Consider the following 13,445-nt stretch of genomic DNA (forward strand, 5'->3'; position numbering starts at 1 on the left):
TTGCGGCTTACTGAGCCATCTATAACTGTACTGTTGAGACGGGTAGCAATATCGGGGAAAGAATCGCTGTTTACTGGCACAGTAGACAATGAAAGAGCAAGGTTTGGAGACTTGTGTTAAAAGAAGAAAGAGTGGAAAGTCACGTGGACACATGCAGCTGAACCGGGTTCACCCGGTTTGGACTCCGGGTGACGTGTGTGGCAGATCAGCACACGCAGGGAAGACACCCCGAAGCAGCAATGAGGTCCCACGGAAATGAAAATGCCGGGCGTCTTGTCCAAACGGTTAATACTTCCGAGACAGGAACAGAAGGACATCCACACCCCGGCCCGTCTCAGCGAGAGGCCGTGTGGGACCACCCAGGCCACGCATCCAGCCCTGGCTCTCGAAGAAAAACCAACTTGCTGCGTGCCGACCACCAGTGGGTCCCCCTTCGTGAGACCGGGGTGCAGCAGCACCCCACAAATACAAACAGGTGACTAATCCTGACTGACAGTTTTCTTGCGGGCAATTGGAGAGGTTGATGTGGAAAACAGAAGAAACCGGTAACAAAGAAAACCTGAGTATAATTTCTAAACCGGAAAATAAAGACGAAATGGTCACAGGACTTTAAGATCAGAATGGTACCAGAGGGAAGAGGCATTTAGAAATTAAGGTGGCATGAAAGGAAGGGTTTCTAGATAAGATGCTGAAGAAGCAAGACTCGGGAAGCTACAGGAAGTTCCAAGAATGAAGGAGAACGTGGAGTTGGTGGCGATGAGCGTGGCACGAGTGCCCCACTTTACATTCGGAACACCGAGGGACACGTGGCTGGAGGTGACAGCAGGGAGTGCAAGTGTGACCAAATCTAGGACAACATTTGTCTTGCCACTTACCACCTCCCACGTCATTATATTTGCCACACTCTTCTCCAGAAAAAGAGGGAGACATATGGTTTTCATTCAGAACTTACAATAAAGAAGAGAGGCCGTTTCCCCCCAAATACAATGGAGCTAAAATGTGGGAAACGGAGGCGGGAAGGTAACACGGTCACGGTCCCAGGAAAGCAGGAAGGTACTCAAGATTATGAAGTCTGTCCCTCACCGCTTTCAGGAGAGGCTCTTCCAAACCGAAAGGCATCGTGATTCCGCGAGAACCACCAGCTGTGAGCACGCTCTGCTCACACAGTGAGCCGGGAGCACACTGCTGCTTTGTGGGGGAGAGGACGGGGAGTTCATGCCTCACACTCCAGATACACAGGGTCCACCCACACCAGGCCGGCGAAAGAAGACACTGACAATAGAATATGCAACAGATAATTATGTATATTGGGTGTAGCTCTCAATAACAAAGTTACTGTGGGAGATTATTTCATGTCTCACAGGCACAGTTTCTAGCGTGTCTTACTTCTGCTTATGGGTGTGTCCCATCCCCTACCCCATGAGGTCTGAATCGCCCCAGCACATGCTACTGGGAGGTTGACTCTAATGCTTGCCCATCCTCCCAGGTAGGCACGCTCAGTCCCACTTGGCTTTCCAAACGTGGACCACATCTTTCAGCGGCACATACAGCGGTGTTGCGAGAGACAGCACCTATCGGCAAAGAAAGACTGAAAATTAATAAACTCATTACCACCGCCGGAACTTGAAAATTAGTAAATGATGAAGAGGAAGGCAGAGGAAGAAAACCCAGAAATCAGACCATAATTTAACCAAACAGAAAACAAATGTGTAACAGCACAATTTGGCAAAAAAAAAAGAAAACTGGTTATTCAAAAGATCCAACAAACTGAGCAAACGAGTGATTCTGATCGATACACAGGGAAAGAGGGAAGGTAGACGTCACCAATATTAGGAGCAAAAAGGAAATACCACAACATCTTGTAGCATTGAAGAGATAGTAGGAAAACCATGCAAGCAATAAATCCCTGGAAAGATGTAACTTAAAAACTGAGAATAAATAAAATGCCTGCAGTCACATACGCATTAAGAAAGTTGAGTTCCCAGCCAAGCACTTCCAGAGAGAAAACGCTGGGCCCACATGGCTTCACCAGCGAGTGTTAGAAAGCATCCAAGGAACAAGGAATTCAAATTTTATTCAAAAATCTCAGGCAAGGCAGAGAACAGTTAATAAATCATTTTGTGATGCTCATATCATCTTCATTCCAACACCTGACAGGGCAGCACGAGAAAGAATACTTAAGGGGCCGATCTGCACCAGCAGGTGCAAAGAAAAAGAAAAAAAAAACTACAGAAAATTTTAGCAAATACCTCCAGCAGTGTATAAAAATCGGATAACGCTTCCTGCCTAAGTGTTTCTATCCCAGGACCACAAACGCCAATGTAACATATTAGTATATCTCTGCCAACCGTCCCTTATTGGCTGTTTTTCTTGCATATATTTGCATGTCAATAGGAAATTAGTAACCTCATTGGCCTCCTTCAGTTAAAAAGATGTGGACGCCAAAGATGCAGTTTGTTACGAAGGATGTCATTGTTTGGAAAGGGTGAAAGGTCATGTTCATTGCTGTTTCCCCGCCCATGTTATTGTTACACAAGAATTGTAGAAGTAACGTTAATGTGTCTTTTCTGATAAATAACACTGTTCCCATAAATGTCCCTCCCTGGTTTCACTCCTAATGGGGTGCTATTGTTTGTTTATCGAGGGCAACTGTATCAAGTGGGCAGACGGGCTTAACAGATTTCAAGGGAACAGGAAATGCATTTCAGCCTCATCCCATGTTAGTCTTAGAGGGCTGGAGGGTGGGTGAGCTTTCTTCTCATTCCTGGTTCACGCTGCCTTTGCATGGGGAGTGACCGAGGACCCGGGATGTCTGAAGCCAGGTCTTCTCCCATCAGACTCCTGTGAGCCTGTGCTTCCCCGGGGCCCCTGTCCCCAACCCCTGACCAGCTCACATTTGCAGACCCCCGAGGATGCCTTCAGACAAACAGCATCGCCGGGGCCTGCCTGCCTCTCCTTGTGCTCCACGTCACTCAGGCTGAGCCAGAGCTGCACTACTTCGTCAGCTCTTTAGCCTCAGGGAAGAGACTTTGTCCTGAGTACTTCTGCTTTTTTCACCGAGAAAATGGTATCAGGTCACCCAGCCCCGCCACATCCTCTCTTCTTCGTCCTTCCTCAGACTTCCAACTCCTCACGTCCTCCTGCCCTAGCGGTCATTTCCAACGCCCCTGTCTGTCCGTTCCTAGTCTTCCTCACGGATGCCCCTTCCACATCCATTGTGTACAGGGCCACCCTGAGGTCCCGTCTCCCTCAAGACCACCGATCATATTCAGGGTAAAATTCAGTCTCCTTAACGAAACACAGAGGGCCTGGCACGTCCCGATCCCTCCCTCCTCGTGAATTAGTCATGCGCTGTTTTGGCCAATTGTATAGAAACAACAGTAACTCTTTCAACATTTGGCACCCCCGCATAACACAATGTTGTCGGTTTTGCCAGGACGAGATTTTCACCATTCTTTGTCTAGCTCACGGCAACTTAAATGCACAGCGACAAGTTCCTATTCCCGGGGAGTTCTCAAGTTCTATTTTATTTGGCAATTTCCTAATCAGACCCTCTCTAGGCCGTAAGCTCTCTGGCAGAAAGAGCAGATCGAACTCGGGTTCGTGTCCTCCGATTTCAGCTTTTCTTTATTTTGTGTAATTTCAGACTGCCGGGCGTGGTACTTAGCAGGCACCAGTGACAGACACAAGAAAGTCTGTTTTGCAGAATGTGCTAAAAGAGCAGAGAATGGGGGAAAGTCGGGCGTCAGTGGGGGGAACATGGCAAATATCGTCAATTGACTTAAACGTTTCACAAACTCTTTTTAAACACACCTCTTCGAGGAAAATGTGATAGGAAGTGAAGCTGTATAAAATGATCCCACAAATCCACGCTGGCTTGTGCTTGGAGCTCTCCGCCATGGCATTCTGGGAGAAAAACATCAGTAACCAGTTAACACAAAGCTTAACTTTACGGAGCTACATTCTCCTTGTCGGGGAACTCTTACCTAAAAAAATAGAGGGTTTAAATCAACACTATGGAAGAGCTGTGCACACCGTTATCTCCAAGCTCCGTTTTCGTGCCATTTGGGGGTTTATTCTCCCCAAAACAATCGTCTTTAAAGCGGGGGACCTGCTTCACTGTACAAGGAAAACAAGCAAGGCGCATTCTGAGAACATAGGCAGCGTAAGCATTTGACGTTAACGCAATCGGAAAAGAGTTTTCAAGTGTCGGAAATAAATAAATAAATAAAAGCCAGGCGCATCATAATCTCCGACTCCCTGAAAACCACGCAGCTGAGTAGGCAGGCAGACCGGCGGCTCTGATCTCAAGGTCATCACTCCGGGAAGTGACACTGGGTTGTTTGTGAAACCGACACCAGCATATTTTAAAGGAAATTCTCATCGCTTGGCTGCCAGTGTGTTTTGAAGGTCATGTGTGCAGGTAGGGTTTAATCACCAACTGCAAAGGAAAAGACACCCCAGGAGAGGCGTGTGGGCATCCTGTGTGATTTCTTCCACCCGCTGTGACCGTGATGTTGGAGGCCAGGAGGCAAGTTCAAGTGTGACCTCTGCTTGGTGTTAGCTTCAAAGGACAGGAGGCTCTGGGTGCCTTTGAAGCAAGTTGCAAACTCTAAGGAGATGAGCTCCAATCTGTCCCATCTTGCTAAACTGTGGTGAAGCTTGGGCAATTTATCATCTCACTGGTCTTCATTTCGTCCACCTTGGGATTCGCTGAGTGAGAGCAGACATCTGTGGAAAGGTGTACTCCTAAGGAGACCCTACCCATGAATCCCTACCTCCTGCTATTCAAGTCTCAGTGTGACGCATGCCCTGGGGTATGGGCTGGGACCTAGAGTCTCATGTCTAAATTTTATTTTTATTGACTGAGTTGAGAGACAGATCAATCAATTTGTTGTTCTACGTTTCTTATGCATATTCATTGGTTGATTCTTGTATGTGCCTTGGCTGGGGATCGAACATGCAACTTTGGAGTATAAGGATGAAGCTATATCCAGCCGAGGTACCCAGTCATACCCAGTCAAGGCCTTCTTTTTCTTAATTTTTTAATTTATTGATGAGACAGAGGGAGAGAGAGAAGGAAAGAGAGTGGGGGGTGGAGAGAGAATAGTGACTCACTTCCACCAAACAACATTGCAAAAGAAATGGACATTCCTTCCAGGACTAAGTCACACAGGACCGACTTTCTTGCTGGATCGGAGGGCACAAGGCACCCTGTTGGGGACATCCAAGTCCACGGTGGCTGTTCATGGCAGGGGACAGAGGGAGGCCTCCAGCTAACACTGGGCAAAAGAGCTGATGCTCCCAGTCCGACCACGCTTGAGAAACTGAATCCCACCAAGAACCACTGAAGGAGCTTGAAACGGGAGGCGTCCTCTGTTTATCCCCGAGATGAGACTGCAGCTGAGCTTCAAGGGCTCCGCGGGGCCACGCCTGGCACGCAGAAATTGTGCGGTAACAAACGAGTGTTGTTCGAGGCCACTAAGTTTTTCAACTCTGAAAATCCAGCCTGCCAAATCCAGTGTATTTATAGCAACCTCCTCCGTCTCCCCTACCCCAACAGATCTTTAAACTTCTGGAAATAAAAGTAGAAATAATAGGATGTCAGAGAAGGATTTATAGGTCCCAGTCAAGACGGCATTAGCTATTGCAGCAACATCCTGCCTAACGGACCGTATTTTTCGGGACTTATGGGCAATGCCCAGATGGGAGCCGCAACATAATGCTGATGAAGTCGTTCTACTTCGGAACCTACAGACACGCCTTAAGTAAGGGAGAAAAATTAGTTTTCTTTGTGCCTTTGCAGAGGGAATAATGGCGTCGTCTGCAAGCCCCAAGACCTGTAATTGCACGGCCCCCCCTCATTCAACAGTGCCCACTCGCGAGGCTCAGCCCCCCACGTGGCAAGTCCAGGAAGCTGCAGTCGTCTGTCCTCGCCGACGAGAAAATGCAATGCGAAATCAAAATGCCTGTGACCGCGACTTTACCCCGGTTTGCCGCCTGTTTGTGCTTGCTGGTGTCGTTTTTCCTTCTCCAAGTCTCTTCCTGGGCTCCATGGGATACTTGACCAACGCTTCACGGTAGGCGGTGGGTGTTGCCGTTTTCCTGTTGCACAAACACCGATGAAAGTTGTGAGAATTTCCCAAAGTCACATGGCCGGGGGCAGCGGCCATGAACGTGGGGCTCTGTTCCAAACGCCCTGTCTCAAACCCAGAAGTAGGGTACATCCCTCCTCCGCTGGCATGCCTGCATGCCACATTCCTGTGCTTTATATTACTCTGCGTTTCCCCCCCCCAATCTGTCTTCCCCAGCGTTAGCATCAACGGCTAAGCAGTCTTTTTTCCAATCATTCCAGCTGCCCTCACCCTTGTATTACGACACCTGAATTCCTTCCTTCTGTTACAGCTGTTGCTTTGCTTTCCCTACACCAACTGCTCATCGATGATGAGGCAGGAAAGACCTAGCGATTCCTGGTTTCTCCGTCTTACCCTGGTCTATACACTTTGAAAGAACCCGAGAAAAGGAACATTCAGTTAAGGCGGTACCATGATCTATTAAGTGGAAACTTTTCAATGTTTTTTCTTCAAGTGTCAGAATGTTAAAATACTGTTTCCAAAATCGCTGTGCCAGGTCCTCTGCAAAAATGGTTCCTGATTATATGAGTGAGCACAAAATTGACAGCTGCCCCTTGCCCAGCTCCCCAAATGTTGCACCTTTGTGATATAAACACGTGGAGCTTCTACTAGTGTTGGCGACTCAGTGGGCACAAGGTTACGGTGAGAGGTGCAGATACATAGTATCTCATGATTGGAGACGACAGGAAGGCAGATGCCCCCCAAACCCTAGACAGGTCGGAAGTTTGCTTGTGTGCGTCGATACTACTGTTGCTACTGCCCCACATCTTCAGCTGGAAGGCACTCCTGTGCTTGGCCTCCCCTCGGTTAATAATCCCTCGCCCCTCCCGAGACGGCCGGTGCACGGTGCAGGCGGAGCAGAAAGCCAGTGGGAATGTCTGTGTGGCTTTGGAAATCACTGACCGGCCATCGTGTGGAGCACATTCTGTGAGGAGCACTTCATCAGACGCGTCCCACGATGCCTTGGAGAGGCTCGCATGCGTCCCTTTGGCCGGGGGGACCCCCTCACCCAGCTGACCGGGCAGCCCACAGAATGCATCAGCCATGACTACTTATTAATCTTCTAACCTTTTCTAATCAACAGAATAAACTGTAAAATGAAGACAAATTGGATGCAGCCCAGGGTGAGGTGCACTCAAGCAGTAAACGCATACTTATGCAGACACAAATAATCCACCAGTCCCTCACTACCCGGCAAGGCTGTCTGTGCTTCTTTACAGGCAGAGTACCAAGACACCAGCGGACTCCTTTGTCAGCTGCTTCTCTGGGGTTCCTTTCCTGTTGCTCCTGAAGTGGCTAGAGATAGGCACGGGAAATGCGGCCATTATTATTACTCACTGCATAGAGCACCTCTTGGAACAGTCCCGCAGCGGCCACATACAGCGCAATGCCCAGAGAAATGACAAAGAAGAAACACATTTGTAACAGCGAAACACCCACAGGGAAATTATAAACAAAGACTTGAAAAGAAGTTAAGAGGCACTGGTAGAAATCAGGAACTGGTTTCAATGCCACGCCCAACAGGGGCGAATATTGATGTCCACAGGACAATTGCAGAATAGTGAAGGGCCATTTACGTATTCGTTGCTAAAAGCAGAGCTGGGGGAATGGCTTATTAAGACGAAATGAAGCACAAGGTTGCTCAGAGCGTATCCACGTGGGCAGGACACCGACATTTCTGACCGGTTATGGGGGGTTCGTCCCTGGCGTGGTGGGTGCTTTGTGTGATCTCTGGCTTCTCCCCACTGGGTGACAGTAGCAGCCATGTGCCCCCCCGGTGTGACCACCAAAAATATCCCCAGACATTGCGAAGGGTCCCCCGACGTGGGCGCACCATCAGCCGGAGACCACCGGCGTCGCTTACCTAAGAGGCAGGAATTGATTCTAACGATGGGTATCTTTCAGAGTAAGAGTTGAAGCCTTCACGAGCTCATCAGTAGGCTTCCGGGGGCCTGAAAAACCCAAGTCGGATAACCCTGCTTCGTGACGCATCACGAACGCTCAGGCCAAATGGGCCCGGGTTCCAAGTGCCGTATCAGGCTGTGCTCGTGGGCCGTGTGACCTGCAGCTGGATGCTGCTCACCAAAGCCTCTAACCCAGTGGGTACAACACCAAGGGAAGAATCTCGGAAGCTGGGGGCTGGCTGCCTTCAGGACACCTGCTCATTCTAGGGACCCCAGGGCCGAAGCTGGTAAGACGGAGAGAGGAGGAAGCATCGGTGTGATGACTCCAGGTGAGAGGCTGAAGCCCAGGAAAGAAAGCACAATGTTGAGAACCCTGGCGTCAAAAGCCACCACATCACTGGACTGGAAACCAGTCTCTTTTCCAATTAAGTTTATAGGGGTGGCATCAGTTCACTCCGGGTGGATGTCAAGGGGAAAAATCCTGACAAGTTTATATTAAATTGGGAGAGCAGCTAGATTTCTTGCGTTTCACAGAAATGTAAAGAATCTGCAATGTTTTCCACAGTGGACCGAAGAACGTAACTGTGGACAAGTTTAAAAAAAAACCAACACTGTGCATGGTCCATGTATCCTGGTAAATCCTTCAAGGCTGTGCGTTTGACTGGGGCATTTTTATCCAGCTCAGAAAATGTCATAATTATTTATGATCACGTAAGAGGCTCATTTTTCATCACAGACACTGCAGGGAGATAAGGAAGGCGATGCTCTTCCATTTGCTCCCGTCTCTCGTGTCTCTGTGGGAGCAATTCCGGACTCACTGTGGCAAACCAGGAAACAAAAGGTTAGCACACCATCAATGAACAGAGTCAAGGCCAAGTGCGTGCACCTCAGGCCGTTTCTGTCCCAAGGTTGTGAAGTCTCATTGCGATGATTTTCCGACATACGGACTTCTGGGGGGAAAAAAAAAGGAATGTGCACGTCTGCATTCCCAGAAGGAGATGCTGAGGGGCATGTCTTTCTTGAAACGTGTGAGCTGACAATTTTGCCCTGAGGAAAAATGAAACGCATGTATGTGGGTACCATAGCAACGGGAAGCCAATGACGAAGCACGGATTGGATTCCAAGGGTCAGGCTTCCGGGCAACATCTCCAGCAGCGCGGTGCTGCGGGACTTCACGTATGTCCATGGGAGTCGGGACACGGTGCTTCATGCTCTGCGGCTACCGGGGTGGCTCTGTGGTGCAGAGCAAGTCCACGGGCACAGGCAGAAAGGACCTCACGTGAGAGAAAGCATGCCCATCTGAAAGGCCAGCCTGCTGGATTCATTTCCCGTCGTTATTCACAGATTTAGTGGCTTCAGTCAATGTATGGTTATTATCTGACTGACCCGGGAGCCGTGACTCTGACATGGGGCAGAAGGGGTAACATCGAGCTGCTGAGTGCAAGGAGGCCAGAGAGACTGAGTGTCCAGCTTGGTCCGGCCTCCGGCAGCTGCCCGCTTCGTTTGGCTCCCGGGGACATTGTTCTGACCGCTGCTGCTGTCACTGAGCGTGTGTCTGACCTTCGGCCTCCCGTCTTGCTGCCAGACGGGCCCTGAGATGACAGGGAACCCACCCGGAGCACCCAGCATCACCTCCTGAGCTCCAGGTGCTTCTCGTAGTCTCCCCTGCATGGTCCCTGTTGCCGCACTGGGCAACACACCAGGTCCAGGGTGAGCGCCTGGGCATCTCCGGGGTGAGGGAAGGGGCCCTGCATTATTCTGCCCGCCGCACTCCTTCTAATGAGGAAGCTCACAGATCTTCTCAGATGGGCTCTGAGGGGATGCTTCTTGCTCTTGGATAACTGGAGGGAATGCCCTTCCCAGCCTGACCTTGTGCAAATTTCTTACGATCCTTCTGACCCATGGAAATGCATTTTCTTTCCCTTCCACGGATATTGGCTTCTTCACCGCCATGCTGGTCGAGTTACTACGTCCTCTTGTCCACTAGTCCTTCCCGGTCACCCACTTGCAAGTTATGTCTTTCCCCAGGAACCCCCTCTTTATACATATATCACGTCTGTCTTCAGTTGCTGCGTTCACATGTAAGGCGCACTCCCAACGTCAGACTGAGGGTCATATCCTTATGGGGGCCTTCTGTGCCTCTCCTAGCTCTAAGCATCGATTCTTGCCGGCGAATTGCTCAGTCATTTATTCAACAAATAGTTACTGATCACACATGATTGTGCGGCAGGCACTGTTCCAGGTAGCCCCAAAACACTGGTGAGTCAACAAATGAACAAGCGGATGAACGGCCTGACACTCTAATAAAAATGGATCGCCACCAGAAAAGTGTGTGGACTTCGTTTGCAGCTCTCTCTCTCTCTCGGTTTATTATCGGAAAGAAATCCATTCTATGAATGTCCTAATATAAAAAATAAGGAAAACACCAGTTTCTAGCATTAGAAAAGCGTTAATAGTCTATGTCAATTGCTCGGTACATGGCTCATAACTGGTGCTTAGTAACGTCAGCCACCATTATTTTCACGAGTTGAGTCCAGGAGGAATTGGCAAAAGCAACACCTGCTGGTCTCACTAGCAATGTGTTAGCTGCGTGGCGGCGTGCAATGTGAAGAGTCCACTTCTTTTTGCAATACTTTGGAATAATGGCAAAGCCATGCCCATATTCCTCCTTAATGATAATTGTGGGTGACATGCGTTTATGTGAGTGAGTGTGTATGTGCCCTGCTTGTCCATTATGAGAAACATTTTTCTCTCATTGGCACGTGTATTTATTTCATTGGGCAAGCTTTTCCTCACTGGAAGTTCCACTGAGACTCACATCTATTTCGGCACTGCCTGCCCACAACCTTTGGAAGCTGAGCAAACAATCCCCAATCCCGTTTAACACACGTACGGCGTTTGTAAAATGTGTTCATTTGTTTTAGACTCTTATGCGGGGCCTGGACTAAAATCGGCTGTTGATTTTAAACTGAGAAAATGAATTTTACATCGATTAGAACACAGATCTTCAATAAGTATCTCGAATAGATTGCATTGACTCTGCGCATGCCCAAGAGACTAGAAAGCTTAAAGGCAAGGAAATTACACCAGAGACATAAAAATACAGAACAACGAATTGCTTGATCTGTTCTTCTAAGTACTATTGCATCCCCGTCTTTCTCTTCTTATTACCTCCTGATTTCGTAGAAGCAATACACAGAACCTCAGTTTACAGCAAGTAATCTCTCTCTCTCTCTCTTCCCTCCCTGTCTCTCTCCCTAGACACAGTCTGCTGTCTCACACTGGTGTTTCAGGGGCTTTCTATCGCATCCCCGTTTTGTTTTACAAAGGCTTCTGGAGGGAGTCCCAACACGGAAACAAAAAGGGAAACGCCTGCAGTGGATTAACGGGATCGAAACTGACTTTCCAATGCTACCTCTCTGTCCAGCGCTCCCACTTCTCAGTAAAGCTAGAAAATGTAGGTTTCTGTTTGCATGACTTACAAGGGGAGCGAAAAGACGTCAAAAGGTCTTGTTTTTAATGAATTATTTTCAGAGACGGATGGATGGGTTTGGGGTCACCAAATTTAGAAATTTCAGGGGATGACAGGGAGAGTAGAGAGAGGTGGACAGAGGGCCCTGGTAGACAAAATTATCAGTTTCAGAGTGGCTACCCGCAGACAGGAAGAGGTCTCCCGTTAATACACCCTGGGGAGCTTGGCTACTTCGTAGCGCCCAGGAAGGAGTCATGTTCGAGAAAAATGCAGCTCAGAATAACATCGTTCACCTTTTTGACCTTATTTTACACTTAAAATCCACTATGGCCTGTCTCAGGAAAGTGTTTAAATCCCTGCGAGGATATACCACACAGTAAAAACAATGCCCCACATTTCCAGCGTGGGAACAGGGTTAAAACTTTTAACAACAACACAGAGAACACAGTAGAACCTTGCACATAAGTAGAAGCGATTCTGAAATTTGCAGGGCATTATTTCCTTCCTTCCATTTTTCCTTCCTTCCTTCCTTCCTTCCTCCCTCCCTTCCTTCCTGCCTTCTTTCCCTGCGTTCTTCCTTCCTTCTCTCCTCCTCTCCCTCCCTCCTTCCTTCCTCTGAACTGTATACTAAGAGGTCAGCAGCCCCGGTGCTGCGTTGAAAGGTGGGGGGTATGACCAAAGAGCTTAGAGAAGGAGGACCGATGGTCACTGGACGTTGGCCGACCCCTTCCTCACTTGGAAAGAAGGGTGGCGGCTGACTCTCCGACAGGGAGGTGCATGTGGGAAATGTCCCAAGGACCTCCCCTTCATGGGCTTGAATGCTGCGCCAGAGAGATGGGACGGAAATGGGTGCCACGTGCTAGTGCAACCTAGAAACTTTGCGAGGGGCGTGGAAGGACTGAATCCTAATACATGGAGTCTCCCTCCTCCTTTTTCCAGGCTTCCGCCTCTGTGTCGATTCTTACCACTCTGTGCATTACCTTCCCTCTCCTTGTCATTCTTACGGTAGCCCCGACTCATCACAGGTGTGGAATCCACGCTACTTTACTCTGAACCTGACTTCAGTGCACACTCACTGTGAGCCATGCACTGGCATGCAGAGAGGGGAGGGGACGCAGAGAGGAGCAGGAGCTGAACTGCAACAATGTGTCTTCCCTGACACAGGAAGTGAGTAAGAAAGTATCTCTCCGGAAGCAGGCAGAGATATGCGCCCACACCCTTCATGGCATGTGCATGGGTCTCTCATAGAATATTGACAAGGAAGGGGGTGGTGAACTCTGTCGAGCAGGGGTCAGGAAAGACCCAGGAGTGCTTATCCAGGTTAGTGTTGTCTGCGAATAGAAGGAACCCAGGTCCAAGTGAAAGCCAAGGGCCTGAGGGGAGCCCACAAAATTAGTAAAATGAGTAGACAACATGGAAAACACATTCTCTTTCAAAGTATATTTGAGAAATGATTTATGATACACATCCTTCTTGGTTCTCCGCAGCACACTGTGAAAAATAAGAAGTCGAAGAAATCCAACAGTAACGAATCCTCTTGATAAGAATCAGCTCAAATAAAACCAACTGCCTTTATTATTGCACTGTTGTTTTTAACACATTCTCGAGACTGTGTTCTACACAACTGGTTGGGGTTCTACAGCATTTCGGCCGCAGGTATATAGATGATCTTCGGGAAACCTTGGAGGAATGGCGGCCAATTCCCCCCCATGTGGATGTTTTAGACCTTGCCCAGGGTGTGTTACGTGGCGGAGGAGTGAGCCAGCAGCACAGGCGGCATGCCTGAAGCCCTACTAAGTGTCTGCGTGCATCACGTCTGCTGACACCCCGCTAACCAAGAACACAGACAGGTGCCCTGGACGACGACACAGTTAGGGGCGTGGGCCCAGGGCAGCTGAATCGTGGGGGCCACGGACACTATAGCTCTGCTCTCGG

General features: G+C 49.0%; 1 protein-coding gene across 1 annotated transcript in view; it reads right to left on the reverse strand.

Moving 5' to 3' along the window:
• Positions 1 to 1,279: 1,279 nt before the first annotated feature.
• The window catches only part of LOC139440241 (steryl-sulfatase-like), a 113,574-nt gene continuing 101,408 nt past the window's right edge, over positions 1,280 to 13,445 (reverse strand). The window contains exon 11 of the mRNA XM_071220346.1: positions 1,280 to 1,571. Coding sequence (XP_071076447.1) covers positions 1,447 to 1,571 — 125 coding nt within the window. The 3' untranslated portion in view covers positions 1,280 to 1,446. The remainder of the gene's footprint in view (positions 1,572 to 13,445) is intronic.

This window comes from Desmodus rotundus, chromosome X (assembly GCF_022682495.2).
Source record: "Desmodus rotundus isolate HL8 chromosome X, HLdesRot8A.1, whole genome shotgun sequence".
Classification (NCBI taxonomy): Eukaryota; Metazoa; Chordata; class Mammalia; order Chiroptera; family Phyllostomidae; genus Desmodus; species Desmodus rotundus.